The following is a 22,665-nucleotide window of genomic DNA, read 5'->3' as shown; positions in this document are numbered from 1 at the left end:
GTAGTACATGCATGCTATCATAATGATACTAAAGTGCTATCTGGCTATGCTGATGCTAAATTGATAATGATCTATAGTGATGATGATGTTGATGATAATGAACACATCTTTTTTCTTTCTATCAGATGTCAGAACGGTCTAACTTTAACGCGATTAAGATCAGACACAACAATAGAAAACGATAATAGCGATGATAATGATAATAATAATTATAATAGTAATGATGATGATGGTGATAATGATGATATCAACAACGATAATAATGATGATGATGATGATGATAATAATAATAATAAATGATTAATGGTAATAATACAGTGTGTGCTTAGTGTCCACAGTGTGTCCACAGCATGTCCACAGTGTGTTCATAGTGTCCGCAGTGTGTTCACATTGTGTTCACAGTGTATCAACAGTTGACCCGCAGTGTGTTAACAGTGTACTGTTCCGGTGTAATCACAGTATGTTAACAGTGTGTTTACAGCGTGTCCACAGTGTGTGCTCAGTGTCCACAGTATGTCCACAGTGTGTTCACAGTGTAATCACAGTGTGTTCACATAATATTGATATATAGATTAGTGCAGTAATAGGGGATACTTCGAGGTCTTGCCAATAGCGTAATGAGCCAAAATATTGAGGGGACTTGCCAGGCATGGGAGAACTTTTCTAAAAAGCTGCGAATGAGCGAAGCGGTCGAGCAATAATTTTGACATTTTCTATTAAAATATCAAATTTTTATGTTATATTTCTACAAAATATTTCAAAAAGTGATATTCTAAAATTTTCCTTATCCTTTTCTTTCCCTTTCTCTTGGCTTCTTGGTCCTGATAATTATAGAAAACAAACATGAACACGTTATTCTATTTCGTCCTGGATTGTTTTTTGCTTGTCAAATTTTTCCTGGAACAAAAGTACCAATTTTTGGTTGCCAAAATTATCCTGTAACAATCACAAACCCCTTTGGAAAATCCTGGATCCCCCAGATATTAGACAAGTTGAACACCAGGATTTGTTATGATCAAGTCAAAGTAAAACAAATTTAGACACAGGTCTACGCGAGTCAAGCCAGGATATGCGGCACTTAATTGTGAATTACTTATGCTCAAATAAACCCTCAAACATTATTGTAGACTCTTTTTATTATCATGGAGCTATGCAATTGCTCCATGTTATTATTTGCTTGATTCATAGGGAATAATGATAATAATTTTTTTATTCTAGATTCCCATATTAAATTGTTACTGATTATCATTGTATAGACGTTATACCCAAGACTATCCATTAGCTTCTTCGGTGTAGACTATGTTAGAATTAGATTTTGAACCAGGCAGAGAAAGAACCCTCGAATTTTGATATTGTTGAATTCATTGTGACAAAGGTTAATATACTCACTGCCCATGCATGCCTCTGGATAACAAAGGGATGTTTCGAAGCGGTTGGTTGCATGACTGAACCCAAATTTGGTTGGCCTACCATTTTTTTTTCTCGTTTGCGTTTAAAAATAAATCAAGAGTCATGTCAATGGAACCAACCACCTTGCTTGTGTGTATCAGTGTGGCAGGATATGCCTAGGCGGCGATTATTGCTATATACCAATCGATCGAAGCGACCTTTTTTTCTTTTTCTTTGGAAAGATCTGCCTCGTCAACGCTTATGGCAAGCCATAAACGCTCAGTGTTGTTGGTAAATGCTGGTGCTTGGTAATAAAAGATGTTCTAGTGTGCATTCAGGTGGCGTATATTTATATAGGTTGTATAGTGATCCGGATAGTGATTTAGATATTACGAGGGAGTGAAGCGAGCGAGGAAGAAATCTTATTTTGCTTGTGGTAGAAGTGTGCTCTCCGTTGCATTTCGTGATTTGTTAAACTGTTGCATAATTATGATTGTCCAAAAAATGTTTTGCATCTATCTTCTTGTTTATTAACCCTTATAAGCGTCATACAGGCTATTTGCCGACCGAGCGCTAGCGAGTGGAAATAGTAATTGAACTCTTTATTGTTCAATCATATCAGAAGCGCTGATGCCTTCAAGGCCTAGACGTCTGCAAGATAATTTCATAATTTTTCAAAGAAAGCATCTTTGTTAAAGGGATGATCCGGGCTGAAAATATTTATATCTAAATAAACAGAGTAAAATTCACAGAGCAAAATGCTGAAAATTTCATCAAAATCGGATAACAAATAACGAAATTATTGAATTTTAAAGTTTACCAATATCTTGTGAAAACAGTTATATGCACATCGTCATGCATGAATATTCATTGGGTGGGCTGGTGATGTCACATCCCCACTTTCCTTTTTCTTATGTTATTACATAAAATCATAAATGTTTCGTTTTTCCATGCATGTTTAAATGATGTATCTCCATTATGATGAAATAAGTTGCGGCAATAAATAACTAATGCACTTAATCGGTTGTCAATCCAATTGTTTTAGTTCTTGGTAGAAAATTTTTGAATAAACCTAATTTCATATAATAAAATACAATACAAAAGAGCAAGTGGGGATATGACATCATCAGCCCACCTAATGAATATTCATAAAGACATGCCTAGAACGTTACTGTTACACCGGAATAATGCAAATCTTTAAAATCCAATAACTTCGTTATTTGTTATCCAATTTTGATCAAATTTTCAGCATTTTGCTTTGTGAATTTTACTCTATTTATTGAGATATAAATATCTCTAGCATGGACCATCCCTTTAAATGCAACTAAAATAGGTATTTTATTTGAAATACAATCACGCCATCAAAATACACAATAAGTCTATAATGATCGAAGTGCAAACGCACCGGATATTTTCATCTCTCAAGAAATGTAGCCTAGTACCCCGGGGGCAGTCAAATGTATTGCTGTACAAATGCGTGACCAAATTATTTCCAAACACCCCCTAAACGAGTTTTTTTTCTCTGTGTGCAAAATAACCCCATAGACAAGTTTTTCGCGGGCTTTATTTCCACAATTGGCCCCTAAACAAGTTGTCGCCAGAATATGACCTCGGTGAATACGCTTGGGAAAAAAAAACATACCCTAGTCTAAAAAAAAAAGCTTTGGAAAAAAATTAATACCCTAAATACGTTCGACCCCCCGATTGACCACTGAGCAGTTTTTCAAAACCACCGTTTTTCTTGAAAATCGGTTATTTTGATACCCTTAACGAGTGCACGCGCGGCCCACAGTGGCGTAACAGGCGGGGGGGGGGGGGGGGGCAAGCTGCCCCCCTGGCGGATTTCACCGGAAAAAAAAAAACAGGAAAAAGAGAAAAGGGAGAGAGAATTAAGAAAGGGAAAGAGGAAGGAAAGGGGAAAAGGAAAGGAGGAAAAGGATAGGGAAATGGAAAAGTGAAAAGAAAACGAAGAAAAAACTTTTTTTTTACAGAAAAGGAAGGAAAGCGGGAAAAGGAACGAAAAAGCACATTTGAGAAAGAACAAATCATTCCGAAATAGGCCTATGTAATGCAATAGCATGATGGGAAATAAATTAAAAGATGACAAAGTGGCAAACAATAGCGGGAAACGAAGGGAAAACAAAGAAAAGGGACAAGAAAACAAAATTTAATAACACGACCGGGCTGCCGAGGATTGAAAATAAAGATGTAAAGCATACAACATTGTGCTATAAGTTTGCTAAATTTTATGCAAATAAGCTACCGGGGCTTTGCCCTATATAGAACCCACGCAGTAGGGGCTCTTCATCTATAACCTTCAAATGGCTCTATAACGCCCCCCCCCCCCCTGTAGGGACCCTTCCTACATTCAATCACTGCATGGCGTACAGGCGCGCGGGTTGGTTCCACACCTAAGAGGAAATAAAAGAAATTATAGGAGACAACGTATAATGAAATAAATGGAAACAATGAAATGTGTTATTTGCTGAATATAATGGAAAATATATCACATAATTAGAATTTAATTTCAATAGGCGATTTTTTAAAACAATTTTTTCTCGCTCGCTCTAGACTTATATTAAGCAGCTTTTTAGCACATGCGCCATACTTCGTCCCTCGTTTTTTTAACTCTTCACGCTACTGCCGCAAAGAATCCTCTTCACAGTGGTGTACAGACCACAAAAAAAGGAACGGAAAGAGAGAAGAGTGAAATATATTATTTTCTGGAATGTCAAAATCTATCAAAAATTTGATTTTTGTATTAAAATGTCAAAAATTTTGCTCGCTCGCTTCGCTCGCAACTTTTTTTTAAAGATAAATGCTGCCCGTTACGCAATTTAATTATCTGGCCCTCTCAAAATCGTCGCCTCATTACACCATAACGCCCGTTCATACCATGATATTACCGGAACATTTTTGGTTCTTACCCCCCCCCCCCCTGGCCACCGACCCCTGTTACGCCGCTGGCGGCCCGCGTCCAAAACTAAAAAAACACACCCCTTTAAACGCGTTTTTTTGGTCACGCATGTGTACAGCAATATATTTGACTGCCCCCCGGGCCTTGTACAAGCTTCATTCAGACAATATTCTTGGCGTGGAAATTCATAGAGGTACAATCGGAGGTAAGCGTTTAGAGTACAGGCATTCATGGGATGATTCTAAAACCACAGCCACTAGCGTACCTAAGGGGGGGGGGCAGACTGCCCCCCTGACGAGTCACGACTAATGCAGGGGACGTACCCCTGCCCCCCCTGACGAGTCAAAACTGATCCAGGGGACGTCCCCCCCCCCTTTTTGAGAAGCCAAATTAATAATTTGTAATGTAAAAATGCAATGGAAACAGACGTGTGCCCCCTCTTCCTCTTGAACTTTTTTTTTTTTTGCTGTCAATATTTTTTGTGGTACGAATTGGTCGAAGACCTTTTTTTTTTTTTTTTTTTTTTTGCTTGTCAATTTTTTCTCTGCTACGAAATCCTTTATTTGTGGTTGAAGACCTTTTTTTTGCTTGTCAAATTTTTCGCGGACGAAATGTCCTCCAAAAAATTTGCCCCCCTTTTGGAAAATCCTGGGTACGCCGCTGACCACAGCAATACTGTCACTGATCCCGGTCACTGATCTATCCCCAACAATCGAATTAGATGTATTATTCAAGACAAGTCACTCCAAGAAAAGTTTGAGCTACAGTTTGAACCAGAAATACTACTATCACACCAACGAAGCCGATTTAAGACTCACCAAAGCTGTAATATATTTCAAATTGCATTCCATTTATTACATTCACTTGGTTTGTACGTTTTGTTGTTGTGACTGGCTTGTAATGAGAGGGTGATTAAGAAGCTAGTGCGTATACTCATATCAATAATATCGTGCACTATCATAGTATCATTGCGACTGTTCAGTTATTTTTGCTCACATTGCATATTTACCATATTTCATGTTTTTCTGTAGAGCTTTGTCTCCGTGAATGTCGCCTACACTTTGACAGCTGAGTGCATCGCTAGCATGGTATGACCATAGCTCTATGGTATGATAGACATAGAAGCCCGAGGTACACGTCGGTATACCGCGCGCTCATTCAACATATCGGCCTCATCACCGTCATCGAAGAGACAATCATCATGAAATGGAAGACATGTTCACACTTCAACCGTACTGGTTGGATCATGGCAGTGACCGCGTTCATACATCTAACGATAACATATGGGATCATTTCTAGTTTTGTTGTTCTCTTTGTCTCTCTTGAAGAAGAATTTGAATCATCAGCAGTAGCCACAGGTAAGAAGGATAAATCTCTCATCGTGTTATGATTTGCTTGAAATAAAGAACGTAGAAATTGTTTTATGTCTCAGTGATATTATAATAGGCCTATTTTGACATACTTTCTAGGGACAGCGATTTTCCATTTACCATGTTTATCGGTAAATCAAACCGGAATATTCAAAATTGTTATAATTGTCTCCTACTATACTCTGCTGCTGCTACTACTACTACTACTACTACTACTACTATACTACTACTACTACTACTACTACTACTACTACTACTACTACTACTACTACTACTACTACTACTACTACTACTACTACTACTACTACTACTACTATACTACTACTACTATTCCTACTACTAATACTACTACCAATGCTACTACCGCTATCACTACTATACTACCACTATACTGCTGCTACTACCATATAACGCCAACAATGTATTTGAATGATTTTGAATATTTTGTTAGTAGACGTTATAAAGGTCTTGACATGTGTGCTTCAGAGATTAGGAAAAATCTCAGTAATGATGATATTGAAGTATTTTTACGTCTTTATGTGTTGCTGTATGCGGACGAGAGTCTGCTGCAGCTGATGAACTGCAAAATGCTTTATCAGCTGTACACCAGTACTGTGATCTTTGGAAATTGTCTGTTAACACAAGCAAAACAAAGATTGTTATATTTTCTCGTGGAAAAGTGCGTAAATACCCCAAATTTACTTTTGGTGATAGTACCCTCAATGTTGTTGATGATTATATATACCTCGGAACGACTTTCAATTATAATGGTTCCTTTAATAAAGCTATAACTAAACAGGTTAATCAGGCGAGGAGAGCTATTTTGTTTGATTGTGCTTACCTGTGCATATTCAGTGTGAGCTTTTTGATCAGCTTGTTGTTCCGATTTTGTTGTATGGTAGTGAAGTGTGGGGCTTCCAGAAGCTCGATTGTATTGAGATATTTCATAGGAAATTTCTTAAAAGTTTGCTTAAACTAAATCGTGGCATTGCCAAATGCATGGTGTATGGTGAACTTGGTAGAAGTGCCCTCGCAAGTAGGATAGAGATGCGTATGGTTAATTTTTGGGCAAGGATTAGCCAAGGTAACAAATCTAAACTCTCTTACACCATCTACAGTTTGTTACGAAAACTTCATGTAAATTGTGATTTTCATTCAAGATGGATCTTAAAACTTAAAAGTATTTTGGACAATTGTGGAATGTCAAGTTTGTGGGAAGAAGACCATCTTTTAAATCTGAATCGGGTTAAGTTAGCTATGGAACGTAGATTACGTGATATTGATTACCAAAACTGGAATGAAGAAGTTAATAGAAATCGTTTGTGTTTCAACTATATAATTTTTTTAAAAGAAAAAGTCTTAGAAAAATATTTGTTGAAGTTGGATGTAGGAGATAGAATATCTTTATGTAAATTTCGATGTGGTAACCATAATCTGCCAATTGCTAAATGTCGTTATTCATCTGATCAACCTCTTGAAATATGTCTATTGTGTAACCTTGAAGTTCAGGGTGATGAATTTCATTATGTTTTAGTATGTCCGTTTTTCAATGATGAGCGTAAGAAGTATGTGAAGACTTATTATTACCGGAGACCTAATGTCATTAAGTTTAATCAGCTATTCAATGTTAAATATATTAAGCACTTAAAGTATCTATCCAAATTGTGTAAAGTCATCATGTCGAAGTTCAAATAATTTTGTTGTCTTTCCTTTTTTCCTGCACTTCCAGTTGTTGTATTGGTCTTTTTAAAATTAATGTACATGTACGTAGTTCAGACTATTTTTATGCCATGTTATTAGTCCATATATTTTATTTACGATTCTTGCCTTTTACCTGTTTGTGGTAAGAGTCTGATATTTTAAGCTTTTGTTATCTTTTAACTTTTTGTTTATGTATATCTATATTTGTTGTTACACTATTGCATTTCTTCCATGCCCCTGAAGGGGCCGTATAAGAAATAAAAATCACTGTATCACTGTATCACTGTAATACTACTATTACTACTGCTGCTGCTACTACTACTACTATTACTACTACTACTACTACTACTACTACTACCACTACAATACTACTTCTTCTACTACTACTACTACTACTACTACTACTACTACTACTACTACTACTACTACTACTACTACTACTACTACTACTACTACTACACAATGACTACTATACTACTACTTCTACTACTATACTACAACTACTACAATACTACTTCTACTACTACAACTACTACTACTATATACTTCTACTACTACTACCACTACTACTACAACTACAGCTACTTTCATACTACTATACCACCACAAAGGCCTACTTTTAATACGACTAGAGTGGGTACATGGATTGAATTAATAGATCAAAATGATCTATTCTAAGGCACGAGTGTAATGGCGTGCAGCTTTTCTAAAATAGAGTTCCCCTGCGTATATATATCAATGTTCTTCATGGACAGATGGACCAACTATACAACAAAAGTAGTAGGTCAATGGTTCATATAGGTCCTTGTTCTCGAGGTGTATATAGAACAACAAATAAACCATGAGAAACAAACGAGGAAAATAGGGACAGAAATACTGAATGTGACACATAAACTAAAAAGAAAAATACATTCTCTCTACACTCCCTCCCCCTCTCTCTTGTCCCCCTCCCCCTCTCTCTTGTCCCAACATTCCCCTTCGATACCAGGATGGATGGGGTCAATGGCATGGGGCGTGGCGTCCATGTTCTCCCCCATCTCAACGGTGCTCTTCCTGCGATGGGGTCATCGGCCCATCGCCTGCCTTGGTGTCCTCTGCTGTTCCATTGGTCTTCTTGTGACATCCTTCCTATCAAACCTCTGGTATATGTATGCATCATTCGGCTTCGTCTTCGCGGCAGGGACGAATATGATCAACACCGTTTCCTTCCACCTCACAGCCCTCCATTTTCCGGGCCAAAACGGGGTCCGACCTTTTGCCTTCGTGTGCTTAAGCGGTGGCGTCGGTAAGTTTTCTTTATCCCTAAATGACAAGTCCACCCCAATAAAAATTTGATTCGAATTAAAAGAGGAAAATCAAAGAAGCATAACACTGAAAATTCCATCGAAATCGGATGTAAAATAAGAAAGTTATGACATTTTAAAATTTTGCTTAATTTCACAAAACAGTTATATGCACATCCCGGTCGGTATGCAAATGAGGGAACTGATGACATCACTCATTCACTATTTCTTTTGTATTTTATTATATGAAATATTCTAATTTTCTCCTCATTGTCATGTGAAACAAAGTTTTATTTCTTCCTGAATATGTTGAATTATCATTGCTTAACATTTTATGGTTCAGTCAAGTTGGTCCTTATTGTCAAATCTGCACAAATTGAAATAATGTATAATTCGAACAATAAAAAACAAAAGAAATAGTGAGTGAGGGACATCATCGATTCTCTCGTTTGCATGTGATTAAACTCTGCATATAACTATTTTATGAGAAAAAAGCGAAACTTTAAAATGTCATAACTTTCTTATTTTACATCCGATTTTGATGAAATTTTCAGCATCATGCTTATCTGATTTTTCTCTATTCATTCAAATCAACATTTTAATGAGGTAGACTTGACCTCCGCTGACTCCTTATACTTTAAGATTAATCCTATATTCATAATGCTGTGGCGTAGTAATGGGCTACACTGTTAAAAAAAACCTGATTTTACAGAAAAAAGAAGATTTTGCAGAAAGCAATAACAGATTCATTCTGTAAATTCATAAAACATGAATTTTTCTGCAATTTAATAGAATAGGTCCGTTTAAAAAAGGGGAAAAGGGTGTTTTATTTAAGGAAATACCACTTTCCTGTAATTTAACATGACATAATGTAAGATTAAAGGTCAAGTCCATCCCAGAAAAATGTTGATTAGAATAAATAGAGAAAAATCAAACTAGCATAATGCTGAAAATTTGATCAAAATCGGATGTAAAATAAGAAAGTTATGGCATTTTAAGTTTTGCTTATTTTTCACAAAACAGTATGCACAACTTAGTGACATGAAAATGAGAGAGTCGATCATGTCACTCACTCACTATATCTTTTGTTTTTTATTGTCTGAATTATACAATTTTTCATTTTTTACAGATCTGACAACAAGAGCCAACTTGACTGACCCATATAGTATAAAAATAATTTTAATTCCACATGTTCAAAGAGAAATTAGTCTTTGTTTCACTTGACAATGAGGTAAAAATTTGAATATTCAGTATTTCATATAATAAAATACAAAAGAAATAGTGAGTGAATGACGTCATAGTCTCCTCATTTGCATACCAGCCAGGATGTGCATATAACTGTTTTGTGAAATTAAGCGAAACTTTAAAATGTCATAACTTTCTTATTTTACATCCGATTTTGATGAAATTTTCAGTGTTATGCTTGTAGGATTTTTCTCTTTTTATTCAAATAAACTTTTTGTTGGGGTGGACTTGTCCTTTAAGCAATCTGGTAAGATTACAGGTGTTCTCGAGACTCTGCTGCAGGAACTTCTATTATTTTAAGGATAATTTTTCTATCAGTGTTGACTTCCCTAGCAAAAAGAAACAAAGGACTGAAAAAAGAAATAAAAGCATAGGAATAGAGTTGAAACATGCATCGTTTCCTGTCAATATCTACAACTTTCGTCAGCTTTCCATTAATATAATTGTTATTTTGACTTTTACATGCCAAATTATTGATTATTTTATGTTATGTGATATAAAAAAAATATATTCTGGCTCGTTCGCTTCTCTCACTCTCAAGAATTAGTGATATATATTAAATGAATATTCATGTTCATTAAAAATGGCGGATTTATGAATGATTCAACAACCGCGCCAAATACGGCGTCCAGAAGAAGTTACGTTCGACCAATCAGATATAAGACGTCGCGAAGAAAAAAATTCTGCTCGTCCATTGCTTGATGGGGCAAAAAAAAATTAGGAGATATAGGGATACATAAACTCAATGTCTACAAAACAACGTTTAATTTTTTTTGAACAACTATTAAATAATAGATTAAAAATTGCTTCGGCACACTTAAGTTTTCAAGTATATTTGAGAGACCTGACGTTGTCAAATTAATGATTATTAATTCGTATTTCCCAATGATCTCGTCGTTTGACATGTTGTGGTACCGGGACTGGTACCTGTACTTATTACTGGTCGTGTGCCAACGACTTTAGACATCTCCATCGTAAAAGCCGTGATCGCGAAGATATTCCTAACACAGAGGGATTGCCTGGTAGATTGCGCCTTTTCCATATCCTGCTGGTAAAGCAGCAAAATAATATATCCATCCCGTGAATAACGCTTCGAATTTTCCACTAGGAATGCCGAGTTTATCTGTTGCATAATCCAAACTCGCGTGTACTCGTACTCGCGATTTTGAAAGACATTTTTGAAAGAAAGTGACGTCATTTCACATGACTCACCTTCTTCTTTCAAGCTTATTTCTGATTGGTCTGATTTATTTCTTATTCATACATATGCATGATAATTTTTTGTACGAAAAAATGGCGTCATTTAGGCGGTGGATGCTTTACATCCACAATTCGTAGTCTCTGCCACATTCGACTATCGCTTGCGTTCAGCATAACAGCAAAGACACAATAACTGCAGCCTTCCCCAAGATTACAGGATACTGTTTCAATGGTTAAAAAAAGGCTTCTCTACAAAATGTAGGTCATTTTCATTACTTTTTCTCAATTTTGCCACTCCTTCTAAAATTTCAGGGGGGGGGGGTGCTAGCACCCCACTTCCCAGGACCATAGTTGACTGCATATTACTTCGCGAGCAATCAAATTGTCAGTAGTTGGAATATTGAACGGTGTCCAAAACGCCTTTATGATTCTTAAGTCGAATACAGTCGAGATTTGTACATTTACTCACTGGTTAGATATGAGATGAGAAAGTGATAATCATGATCACAAATTATCAGGAAAAGTCATTAGGTGCCTTATGAAATGACTCATTGGCTACTACAGAACTCAACATAAACTTCCCAACCGTTGAAATTACTTTGAGAATCAACAATTTTGAGAATACAGTAGTTTAACCATCAACAATAATGATAATACACATGTTACCAAAGCGTGAATACAGTAGGCTCGTCTGTTTTTAAGATTGAATAATCGTTATGTTCAATATTCATTTTCAGCAATGCTGGCTGGTGCTCCTCTCATCGGTGTATGCATAAACTCGCTCGGATGGCGAATCAGTTATGCAATGTTCTCAGGCATCATATTCATTTTATGTCTACCTCTATGCTACTTTTACAAGAAGCCCTATGCCTGCCAAAGCAGCGTAAATGAGGACATGAATAAATACGGACAGTGCACGTCAAATTGCGTAGGAAAAGATACAAAGGAGATGGAACGCATATGCATGCTTAATGACCTCGGGACATGCAGTGTTTTGACTGATGCAGACAAAGTTGGGTTTAAATCAGAGTGTGAACGCGAGGTAGACAGCCGGCTTCTGAAATCAAGATCAAGGACCCAAGACAAGAAGCTTGCTGGACAAGCTGAAGTGGATAAAACATCCTCATCTGGATTAGGAACCAAGTCCGTTAAACACCCAGTGCAGGAACACCACATAGACTTGACTTCTGCATCTCAATCAAGCGAGTGTGAACGCGATGCGTTTGTTCCCAGCGGCGAACTGCCACACCCACAACAGAAGGACACTTCCGGTGAGGACATCGGGGTCGAAGAAAGGGATCGCAGCATGATGGAGATCAGTGAAAGCGTTGTCGACGTTGTAGATGATGGTGGTTGGTTGGAAAGAAAGTGTGGCTTTGCTAAAGTTCCAGGGTTGTGGATGGCCGCCTTTGGAACGATGACAACGACGGCAGCATCAGTTTTTAACGTCATCAACTTGGTAGGTTTAAGCTTTATTCGAATGTGAACGATCGTCACCCAAACGGTCGTTCCATGTGGTCAATATGGGAGTTTTTCGCTCATACTGAGGATATTCAAGAACAGAGTATAATATCGTCAAACGCTTGTCATGACAAAGAACATAGAATAAGTCTGTCGACAATTGTTGATTAAAAAATTTGCAGTTTTTAATCTGCTCTGAAATAGGACGAAACTGCTGTTCCGGTTCACTAATTTCGACGAAGAACTCCAAGACGTTCTTTGTCGATTTGCCGATACATTTTCTTTTCTTGAATCTCTCTCTCTTTTTCAATAATACAGGAAATTAAATAGACCCGGAAGAAGAAATGGAGGGACCAATTCTGGCTTAGATCTTTCTCCCTGTCACACTGGATTTTGTTTTAAAGTCAGTGTACTATTGCATAAAAGTTACTATTATGGTAACTTTACCATCCATTGATGGTAACCATGGTAACGCTGATCAACAGCCAATCAAATTCAAGAAATTGAATTGACCCTGTATAAGTTACCATTGCATGCACGGCGAATTTTACCATTATGGTAACTTTTTTGCAATGGGGCCCTGGTCATTTATGACCCAGAACCCCTTGGGGGAATTCGTTGATTAAATGCGTATTTTCGATGGCCCCAGCCGTAGGAGGGGCAAGTTGCACCCCCCAAAATAACATAAACCAAACCCTAACTCACGCAGTAGGCCTATCCCCCCACTTTCAGAAGCTACTTACGACGCCTACTCACAGCCCCCTCAACATGCTCAAGGGTTGGTGCTCTTCAACCTGTGTAGATTATCTGCGCTATAGGTCGATTCCAAGTTATTTTCATGTATAACGCTCCAGAAGAAGCACAGCAATTTGGTTTTATTTGATTTTTTTAAACTTTTTTGTTAGGCTGCCAATCGATAAGGTTAAACCACAGATCCAAGCCTTAATTTTTGATTAGTCAACATAAACAAACGATCTTAATATTGAGATTTTTATTTTGCACAGGTGAGCTACATGAAACTGATTGGCTTACACGAAAGGACGTCATTCTTACTGATCATGGGAATAGGTCTAGCAGAAGTGTTGGCAAGAATGTTCTATTTTCTGGTCGGCTCTAGTTTACCGGTATCAGGAATGACCGCCATGTCTGCTGTGAACCTAGCCGGGGCTGGACTGTCAGCCTGTCTTGCTCTACTCCCGAAAATTGAAACTATCATTGCTTACGTTATTGGTAGGTCATTCGAAGTAGTAAATTAATTTAAATCAATTCCTGTTTTAAAGCGTCAATATGAATCATTCTAAAGGCACGCTGTGTCCAAAGAAAATAAATGCACATGCCGTAAAATTGGTCAACAGAGCCGCGGTTTCACCGTAATTAGGCTCGTGAAACATTCACGGGCCTAATTACAACTGGCAGGCAAAAGATATCCATTCGAGCCAACCCATTCTCAATTTTTAAATTTGATATTGCTGATTGAATGAATGAATATGATTGACAATCTAACACAGATTCTAGGGAGGGTACCTAATGAACTTCCTTTTTCCAATTGGGAAGATATATTACCACTTTGGAATTATTTTTTTTACCGCCGGAAGAATTAGGGCCATTTTACTGTCTCAAGTGATGAATTTAATCCTGCCAAGTGTAATCTTCATAAATGCCGATTTATTTTTAAAATGAGCCGGTCGAGGTACCCTTTTCTGGTCAGATATGGAATGTCCTATCCACTGGTAGAAAACATTCAACCCTCGAATTTCATCCTTATTCTATATGATTTTTTTTAACTGCAACTGTAACACAGGAGTCTATCAGTGGGAAATGATTTAGGCCTGTGATACCCAAGGTACATTGTGACATAGGAAACTGAGCAGAGTCCTAGTAGATAAGAGCGCCAACTAACGTTGAAACGTGGAAAGACGTCAACCAAAATATTCATTGCTAGGATTTATCATGAAAATGCATTTCTTATCTTGACGGGCTAAGTATCAAACTGATGCAATGAAATGCAGGTATATGAGCAATGTGTAAATGATCCATTTATTGGTAAAAACACACAGAAAATGAGAAAAAAAAAAGTTTTTATGTATGTCATATTGAAATTGCATTGAAATGGATTGAGTTGAAACATTGATAGGCCTATAACAGTTTTCATGTGAATCAAATTATTCCGTTTTGTATTTCTATCACTTATTCTTAATCAGAATAATTATGCTTGATTGATATCATTTTGCGAATTACAAAATAACAATAAAAGGTAAGTGAGAAGGTAATTTCTAAATTATAATTTTGTGGTAACTTTTTACTTCCTTTTTATACAGAAGCGTGTGTTTCATAGTTGATGCACAAGTAAAATTACTAAGTATTTTCCTGGAGAATAGCGGTTTGTAGAATCTACAGTGCGTCCCAAAAAAAACTATACACTTTTGAAATGGCTGCCAAATAAAAAATGTAGCACTTTGGGGAAAAAGACTTACATATATGAAAAGCCAATAAAGTCAACTTTCAAATGACACCAAAAAGTTGGAAAACTATTCATGCTTGAGCGAGCACTGCCCACTGAAACAAAGGGTATGAAAATTAGGGTGGGCTGGAATTAGCCTTCCAATTTATGTAAGTTTTTGAGAGGCAAATCCTTTCGAACTTGCAAAGTTAAGGGCGATGTGATAAATTAATGATCAACCATGACCAGTTTTGGTTGCTTAAGCAAATTTGATAAATTATTAAATTGAACTTCAATGCATGAGTGAACACAAGGTACACTTTTTGGGGAGCATTTAAACTTTATCATTTGGATCTCTTTTTGGGCAGCATTTCAAATTTATCATGTGGATCTCAGCAATGTGTTCATGGGCGTCGGGAGAATAGGGGGTGAGATAGGACTTAAGTGAGAGAAGTAGGTTGATGGAATAAGGGTCAACAGAACATTCAGCCCCCGCCCCCTCCCTCTCTCCCGCCCTCCCTCCTGTTGAGAGACTGATGGCTATTGTCATGTACGCGTGAAGTCCAGAGCAGAATGTTGATTTAATGATTAATTCTGAATTGGGACATCAACTTTTTCCTATCAATCATTTAATCAACAATTTATCAGTAAATCAACTTATTCAATGTGCAATGTGATCAATCAAACATTCAGTTTTTTTCAATTAATTATTTCATTAATCATCATAATCATTAAATTTCTTGGTAGTCATTGAAAAAAAAAACTGACCATCAGCCACCGGTCACTTGGCAGTTAAGTTTTGAATAGGCTACAAATGATGCAGGAAGTGAGACAGAGAGAGGGGGGGGGGGCTGGGAAATGGAGGTGGAGAGGGGAGGGTACATATGACTTTTAATTTGTAAAAGGAAAAAAAAGAAGAGGAATGCCCTTTTAACCAAGTCTTAGCATATCTTGCCCTCTTGCTTGTAACGGGTACCATCACATTACTCTGACTCTCACGAACACACTTTTGAGGTTCACAAGATGAATATGCTACAATAAAATTACAATTCCTGTTCACTCATGCATTACATTTCAATTTAGTAACTCATGAGATTTGCCTAAGAAACCAAAACTTATCTCACTCATTAATTTAGCTTAACAAGTTCCAAAGGACTAACCACTCAAAAAACTGTAAGGCTAATTCCTGCCCATCCTACTTTAGCTGAGCTTAGTCTCTCAGGAGGAGAGAAGCGGGGGGGGGGGGGTGAGATTGAGAGAGGGGTTGATAAATGTTCTGTTGACCTTTATCCCATCAACGTACTTCACCTACCTAAGTCATATTACCCCCTCTTCTCCTGACTGTCGTGAACACATTGTTGAGATCCACATGATAAGACAAAATGCTGCACCCAATTCATGATCACTCATGCATTAAATTTCAATTTAATAACGCATTAAATTTTCACAAACAACAAACTGATCACAACTGATCTTTAATTCACCAAATAACCATCAACTTTGCAAGTACCAAACAAAAAAAACTGAAAGAAATTGGAAGGCTAATTCCAGCCCACCCTAATTTTCATACCCTTTGTTTCAGTGGGCAGTGCTCGCTCAAGCATGAAAAGTTTTCCAACTTTTTGGTGTCATTTGAAAGTTGACTTTATAGGCTTTCCATATCTATAAGTCTTTTCCCCCAAAGTGGTACATTTTTTTATTTGGCATCCATTTCAAAAGTGTATAGTTTTTTTTGGGACGCACTGTATAGTACATGGCTGTAAGGGAAATCAGTTTCCTAGGGTGACCGACCGTGACGTCACAAAAATGATATTAAAAAAAAGAATAAATACGTGTTATTCTTTTGGTGGTCCCTAACTGATAAGTTTCGCCCACTTTCTAGTACAGAACAATATGACGTCAGCGGTAACTTCCTTATCAATGAGAGAAGGGGCCTTTTCACACGTGAATATTGAATCATCATTGTAATGATGATTGAAATTTGTCTTTAGAATCATAGGACCTTTCACACGGAAAATTCGTACTGTAATTTGAATGAAACTTAACTGGAATTCACCTCCGGAGTAGAATGTGAATTCGCGATTGTGATTAGCGTTCGTGGTTCTAGTTTGGTTTCACACGTGCAAAAATTCGTCAATGGCCTTATTTTTCACCTGTATCATCATTAAAATTACGATTCTTTTTACCGTGTGAAAGGGCGGTAAATGTATTGGAAACTCTATTTAAAAAAAAAACAATTATTGTATTTTTCAGTCGCTGGTATGGCCCGTGGTATATTCTACACAATAAATCTGCCATCGTGTTTTGAATTATTTACTGGATTAGAGAGCGCTGTCGTCATCACTTTTATGATGGTAGGAAACGGTCTAGGCGGGCTACTATCGTCAATATGTGGAGGTAAGGTATCTTTGCATTCAAACCCTTTGAGTTCTTATCCTCATCATTTTCACTGTTATTTCAACAGGCGTACAAATGGGGGGGGGGGGGGAGGGCTGGGCTCTGGGGTCATGGACTTTCCAAAAGAGGTGAAATACTCTACTTTTTTCTGAATATCATGTCCAAATCTATCACAAAATTTGATCTTTGAATTAAAGAAGCCCCAACAGTTTTGCTCGCTCGCAAGATTTTTAGAATGTTTGTTCCATACGCCTTGTCTTTCTCCCAAACAAGTTTGGGCTCATTATGCCACAAGTTATTTCCTGCCTAAATCTTTGTTTGTTAAAGGGGAATCCAGCCTTGGCCATAAAATGCTTTGTGGGGAAGGAGAAAATAAATGAAACAGAATGGTGAAACTTTGAAAGAAATCGGACAAGCAATACGAAAGGTATAGCTGCTTTAAAATTGAGATCACTAATACTATGTAGATTTCAAATTGGCAACTGGGTAAGTAAATTATGACAAGGGGCAAGGACAACTTTCCCATAGGCCATGTACTTTATTATCTGGGATTTGTGGTTTTCTCCTAAGTACCCATTCTCCTGGGGCAGTAATCCAAATATAACCCATGTAGTATATTGTTTTATGTCCTCATAGAAGAAAAATATAATTTGAAAATGACATTTTAGCCATAATATGTATTGGAGTACATGGAAGAGTAGTCCTTGCCTTACATCACTATGACATCACATATGCGGCCAATTTGAAGTCTCCATGGGTATAGTGATTACCAATATTTACAACTTTTAAAAATTCATAACTTTCTTGTTGTTTGTCCAATATTGTTCAAACTTTCACCTATCAACTTGTCTGATTTTTCTTTTCCTTATAAAACAAGCTTTTATTTGGGTTGGATTCCCCTTTAAGAATATATTAGATACAAAGAAATACGACTAAACACCATTTCCAAACCGGTTAAAACTGATATATATTTTGTTAATGACGTATGAACAACTAGAGTGTGCAACTTGATTGATATTTGCAATTACTGACTGACTTTTTTTATTCACATAGTTTGCCATACTTAAAATTGGCCTATTTGTGCTAATGGACCCTACATTATGTACAAAGGATGGTTAAACTTTTGACTTCCCACAATATACAGTGCGTCCCAGAAAAAACGAAACCGAGATTTAGCGATGATTTATCATAACTTAATCAAAAATAAAATAGACAAATGACCTACCAATGTAAAGCTTAGAATGTCCTCTTTCATCTGATATTACTTAGATTATTCCTTATTCACGCATGAGTGAGCAAAAACAATTTGAAGGAAGGATACCAAAAACTCATTTGGCGGGGGGTATATGAATTTCAAGAAGAAAACCACATGTCTTACCTCAATTACAGAAAATGGTCGAGAAATAACAAAGTTCTGGTTATTTGAAAAAAGGCTTGAATTTCCATAATTTCATCAAATAAACTGTTTTCACCGGTTTCCCACAGAAGCTATCGCATGGTTAACAAAAGACTTAATGCATGGCTGATCGTAAACAAAACGGAGTGTCGAGTGAGTTTGAACGCTAGCCTGTAAAACCTCTTCATTTTATGAAATTATTGAAATTCAAGCCTTATTTCAAATAACCAGAACTTTGTTATTTCTTGACCATTTTCTGTAATTGAGGTATCAAATTAGAGAGCAGATATTGAACTTTTTAAAAATGTGGTTTTCCTTTTGAAAGCTAGATACAACCCGCCAAATGACTTTTAGGTATCCCCTCTTCAAATTGTTTTTGGTCACTCATGCGTGAAGGAGAAATAATCTAATTAATATCAGATGAAAGAGGAGATTCTAAGCTTTACATTGGTAGGTCATTTAGATTTTATTTCTGATTAAGTTATGATAAATCATCGCTAAATCTCGGTTTCGTTTTTTCTGGGACGCACTGTATATCTACCCCCCCCCTTCCCCCATCACTCTCTCCTCCCCCTCCCTCATTCCCCCTCTCTCTCACTTCCCCCCTCTCTATCACTCTCTCCCACCATACAGGTTTAAGTTTTGATCTAACCGGTTCATACCGTGCAGCCTTCTTCACCTGTGCGGGTCTATATTTCACATCTTTCCTCATCTTCGGTAGTCTTCGACTCTGGCCAAGAACATTGGCCCAAAACATCGTTCCTCCTCGGGACTCACAGAATTCCATCTAAATCTGAAAGTCGAGGTCGATACCAAACAGCAGAGAAATGTTCTACCCATATGAGCTTGCATGGTTTAGATCTCGGAAGAGGGGGAGGGGGTAAAAACAGTGTGGGTAACTTTCCAATTGGTCTAAACAAGCTTCATCTACTTTGTTCTCATCCTATTTTGGTCTAATCCCAGTTCTTCTATTAACCATTTGGTTAATTGCTATTTTGAACACCTACAACATTACCTAATTCCAGTTGATCTAATATTCACTTGGTCTATCAAACATCACTTATTGGGCGTCGCAAGAAACTCGCAAGTCTATTTTCGGTCCCTAAATCAATCATAGTTTATTTTTAATGAATTGCAAATTTGCGATTGATTCCTTATCTGCTTCCTGACACAAGCAGCGTAATTTGATTTGCTACATTTAAAATTGATCAATTGTAAAATTGAAACAAATATTTGCAATTGATTTTCTTCCAACACTCCCTTGGGCTTATGGTGAAAGGAACTTCTGAACCAAAATGTCTTTCAACAAAGTATGAAATACAATTTAGACCAACTGAGCGATTGATGAATTAATAATTAGACTAAGAGGGTATTAAATCAAGTGGTGTGTAGACCAAATGGCACTTAGACTAAATTGATGGTAGACCAATGCTTTACTTTAGTCCAAGTGGTTAGGTCTTAGCATTACTGAAGAAGCAGACCATCTGCTATAGATTGAGGGTGTCACGCGCGTAAAACATTCCCCATAGACTTTTGTGTTAAAATGGCACTTTTGAAAAATTCATAAAAAAATAAATGTGAAATTAGAGGGTGGAATGTTTACTACCAATGGATAGGTTATATATCTGACATTCCAAATCTGACCAGGATAGGGTACCGTAGCCAGCTCATTTTAAAAATAAATCGCAATTTATGAAGATAACTATGAATGGATCGAATTCATCAACTGAAACAGTAAAATAGCCCTAATTATTCCGCCAGTCAAAAAATAGTTCCAAGTCACTTATTTATCTTCCCAATTTGGGCGAAGGAAGTTCAGTAGTTACCATTTTTAGAATCAGTGTTAGATTTTGAATCATATTTATACATTTTTGTCAATCAGCAATATCAAATTGACAAAATTTCGAATGGGTTGGGTCGAACGAATATCTTTAGCCCTCCTGATGTAATTAGGCCCGTGGAACCTATATTATAGGACCTATGAATTTTATTTTTTTGAATAGCTACTTTGCTATTCTTATATATCTGTATACTCACACTAGCACAAAGAAATGCATTGAAAATGTCTATTTTCTATGCAATGACCCATTTTAATGTGTTACTCATACATGTTATTTTCACTATATATGGATGTATACAAATCATACCTGCATATAGCCCAACAGTGAATGCAATGACAATATAGGTCCCTATCAATTTTAATATAAAGGTGTATGTAAATTCTGTGTAGATATCAGGATACCAGAACTGCCCGAAACATAATTACCAAATATCAAATATACATGAGATTGCATGGATGAGGAAACAATAAAAGAATGAGATACTACTTTAGTATACTTGCATTTGACTTATTCAAAATCTTCCTAGGGCTGTTGCCTCTCAAATGTAAGAAGGAAGAGATACATAAATAGATAGATAGAAAGAGAGAAAGAGAGAGAGAGAGAAAGAAGGATAATTTTATAGATGGCATGGCTTAATAAAGGGGGGGGGGGCTATACTAAGATTGCAGCACACAGCCACCCCCCCTCCTTAGTTGAGCACTATTAGATACCTTACCTTACTCTGTGCCCTTTCTGAATTCCTTCTTGAAGGTACCACTCTAGTTCTCTTCAGTAAAGTTCTCAAAGTTCTACCTCCTCTCTACCTACCCCCTTCCTAAGAACAATTTTAACATGAGCAATTTCTAAAGGTCTTTCTAATGCTAAGTAGGTGATGTACACTAACACAAAACAATGATAAATCAGAACATAAAGAGGCATTGACTCTATACATTGACCAATCTACATACATTCCTAGGCTACACAGACCTACTAACTTTACCTGATGTAGCCCTGCTAGCCATTAAATCAATATTTTGCACCACTTGATGACTAAACATATTGATATCAGTGAGAAATTGTTTGCTACTGAAGAGTTTGGCCAGGTATACCATCCACTACTAGGGATTTCCCATATTACTTACAGGTGTCACGCGCGTAAAACATTCCCCATAGACTTGTGTGTTAAAATGGCACTTTTGAAAAATTCATAAAAAATAAATGTGAAATTAGAGGGTGGAATGTTTACTACCAATGGATAGGTTATATATCTGACATTCCAAATCTGACCAGGATAGGGTACCGTAGCCAGCTCATTTTAAAAATAAATCGCCATTTATGAAGATAACTATGAATGGATCGAATTCATCAACTGAAACAGTAAAATAGCCCTAATTATTCCGCCAGTCAAAAAATAGTTCCAAGTCACTTATTTATCTTCCCAATTTGGGCGAAGGAAGTTCAGTAGTTACCATTTTTAGAATCAGTGTTAGATTTTGAATCATATTTATACATTTTTGTCAATCAGCAATATCAAATTGACAAAATTTCGAATGGGTTGGGTCGAACGAATATCTTTAGCCCTCCTGATGTAATTAGGCCCGTGGAACCTGAGTGAATATAAAACAAACCATAGAGGGGGTACAACCAAAGTGGAGGAGAGGGATTAAATCGCATGATAAATATTTAAAACTTTCTTTGTACTTCCGTACAAATGTTACTGACTGGGCTTTGTAGTAGGAAAGGACATGTTGAAACCTATGTGTCTACATGTACATGTATGTGTGATTCCCTCGGCAATGCCAGTTCAGCCCTTGTTAAATGTTTTCTTTAATTAAATAATAGTTACCCACATGGGTTCTTCCGAATTATATTCGCTTAGAGACAGTGTTCCGATATATTAAACACTATATAAATGCAGAATATTAGTGTTATTATTATCAATATGAATTCACCGAAAATAAACTACCTGTAAATGTATTTTATAAGGCAAATATTCCTGAAATAATATTCTAATATGCAATATTCTGGGTTCTTTTTGTGGAGAAT

At 36.8% G+C, this 22,665-nt stretch overlaps 1 protein-coding gene across 5 annotated transcripts; it reads left to right on the top strand.

The window, feature by feature from the left end:
- The first annotated feature begins 1,488 nt into the window (after positions 1-1,488).
- On the top strand, positions 1,489-21,140 carry LOC129280383 (uncharacterized). Of its 5 annotated transcripts, none has more exons than XM_064112251.1 (7): positions 1,489-1,680; positions 5,338-5,664; positions 8,366-8,662; positions 11,843-12,564; positions 13,571-13,796; positions 17,260-17,403; positions 19,433-21,140. In XM_064112251.1, the coding sequence occupies exons 2-7, from the start codon at positions 5,397-5,399 to the stop codon at positions 19,588-19,590; spliced, it is 1,815 nt and encodes a 604-aa protein (XP_063968321.1). In that variant the 5' UTR covers positions 1,489-1,680; positions 5,338-5,396; the 3' UTR covers positions 19,591-21,140. The 5 variants fall into 5 exon arrangements, with proteins under 5 accessions (XP_063968321.1, XP_063968323.1, XP_063968322.1 ...); XM_064112253.1 differs by having other exon boundaries at positions 1,494-1,697; XM_064112252.1 differs by having other exon boundaries at positions 1,531-1,727.
- Positions 21,141-22,665: the final 1,525 nt, after the last annotated feature.

Source organism: Lytechinus pictus, chromosome 17 (genome assembly GCF_037042905.1).
Source record: "Lytechinus pictus isolate F3 Inbred chromosome 17, Lp3.0, whole genome shotgun sequence".
NCBI classification, from domain to species: domain Eukaryota; kingdom Metazoa; phylum Echinodermata; class Echinoidea; order Temnopleuroida; family Toxopneustidae; genus Lytechinus; species Lytechinus pictus.
Note: the sequence above shows the minus strand (reverse complement) of the source record. Positions and strands in the feature narration are given on the sequence as shown.

Bases quoted from the DNA above. Each gene is read 5' to 3' on its own strand.
- LOC129280383 (XM_064112251.1), top strand. From the start codon at position 5,397: ATGACCATAGCTCTATGGTATGATAGACATAGAAGCCCGAGGTACACG. The intron at 5,665-8,365 runs GTAAGAAGGATA...CTTCGATACCAG, and splicing joins ATCATCAGCAGTAGCCACAG to GATGGATGGGGTCAATGGCA. The intron at 13,797-17,259 runs GTAGGTCATTCG...TGTATTTTTCAG, and splicing joins TATCATTGCTTACGTTATTG to TCGCTGGTATGGCCCGTGGT.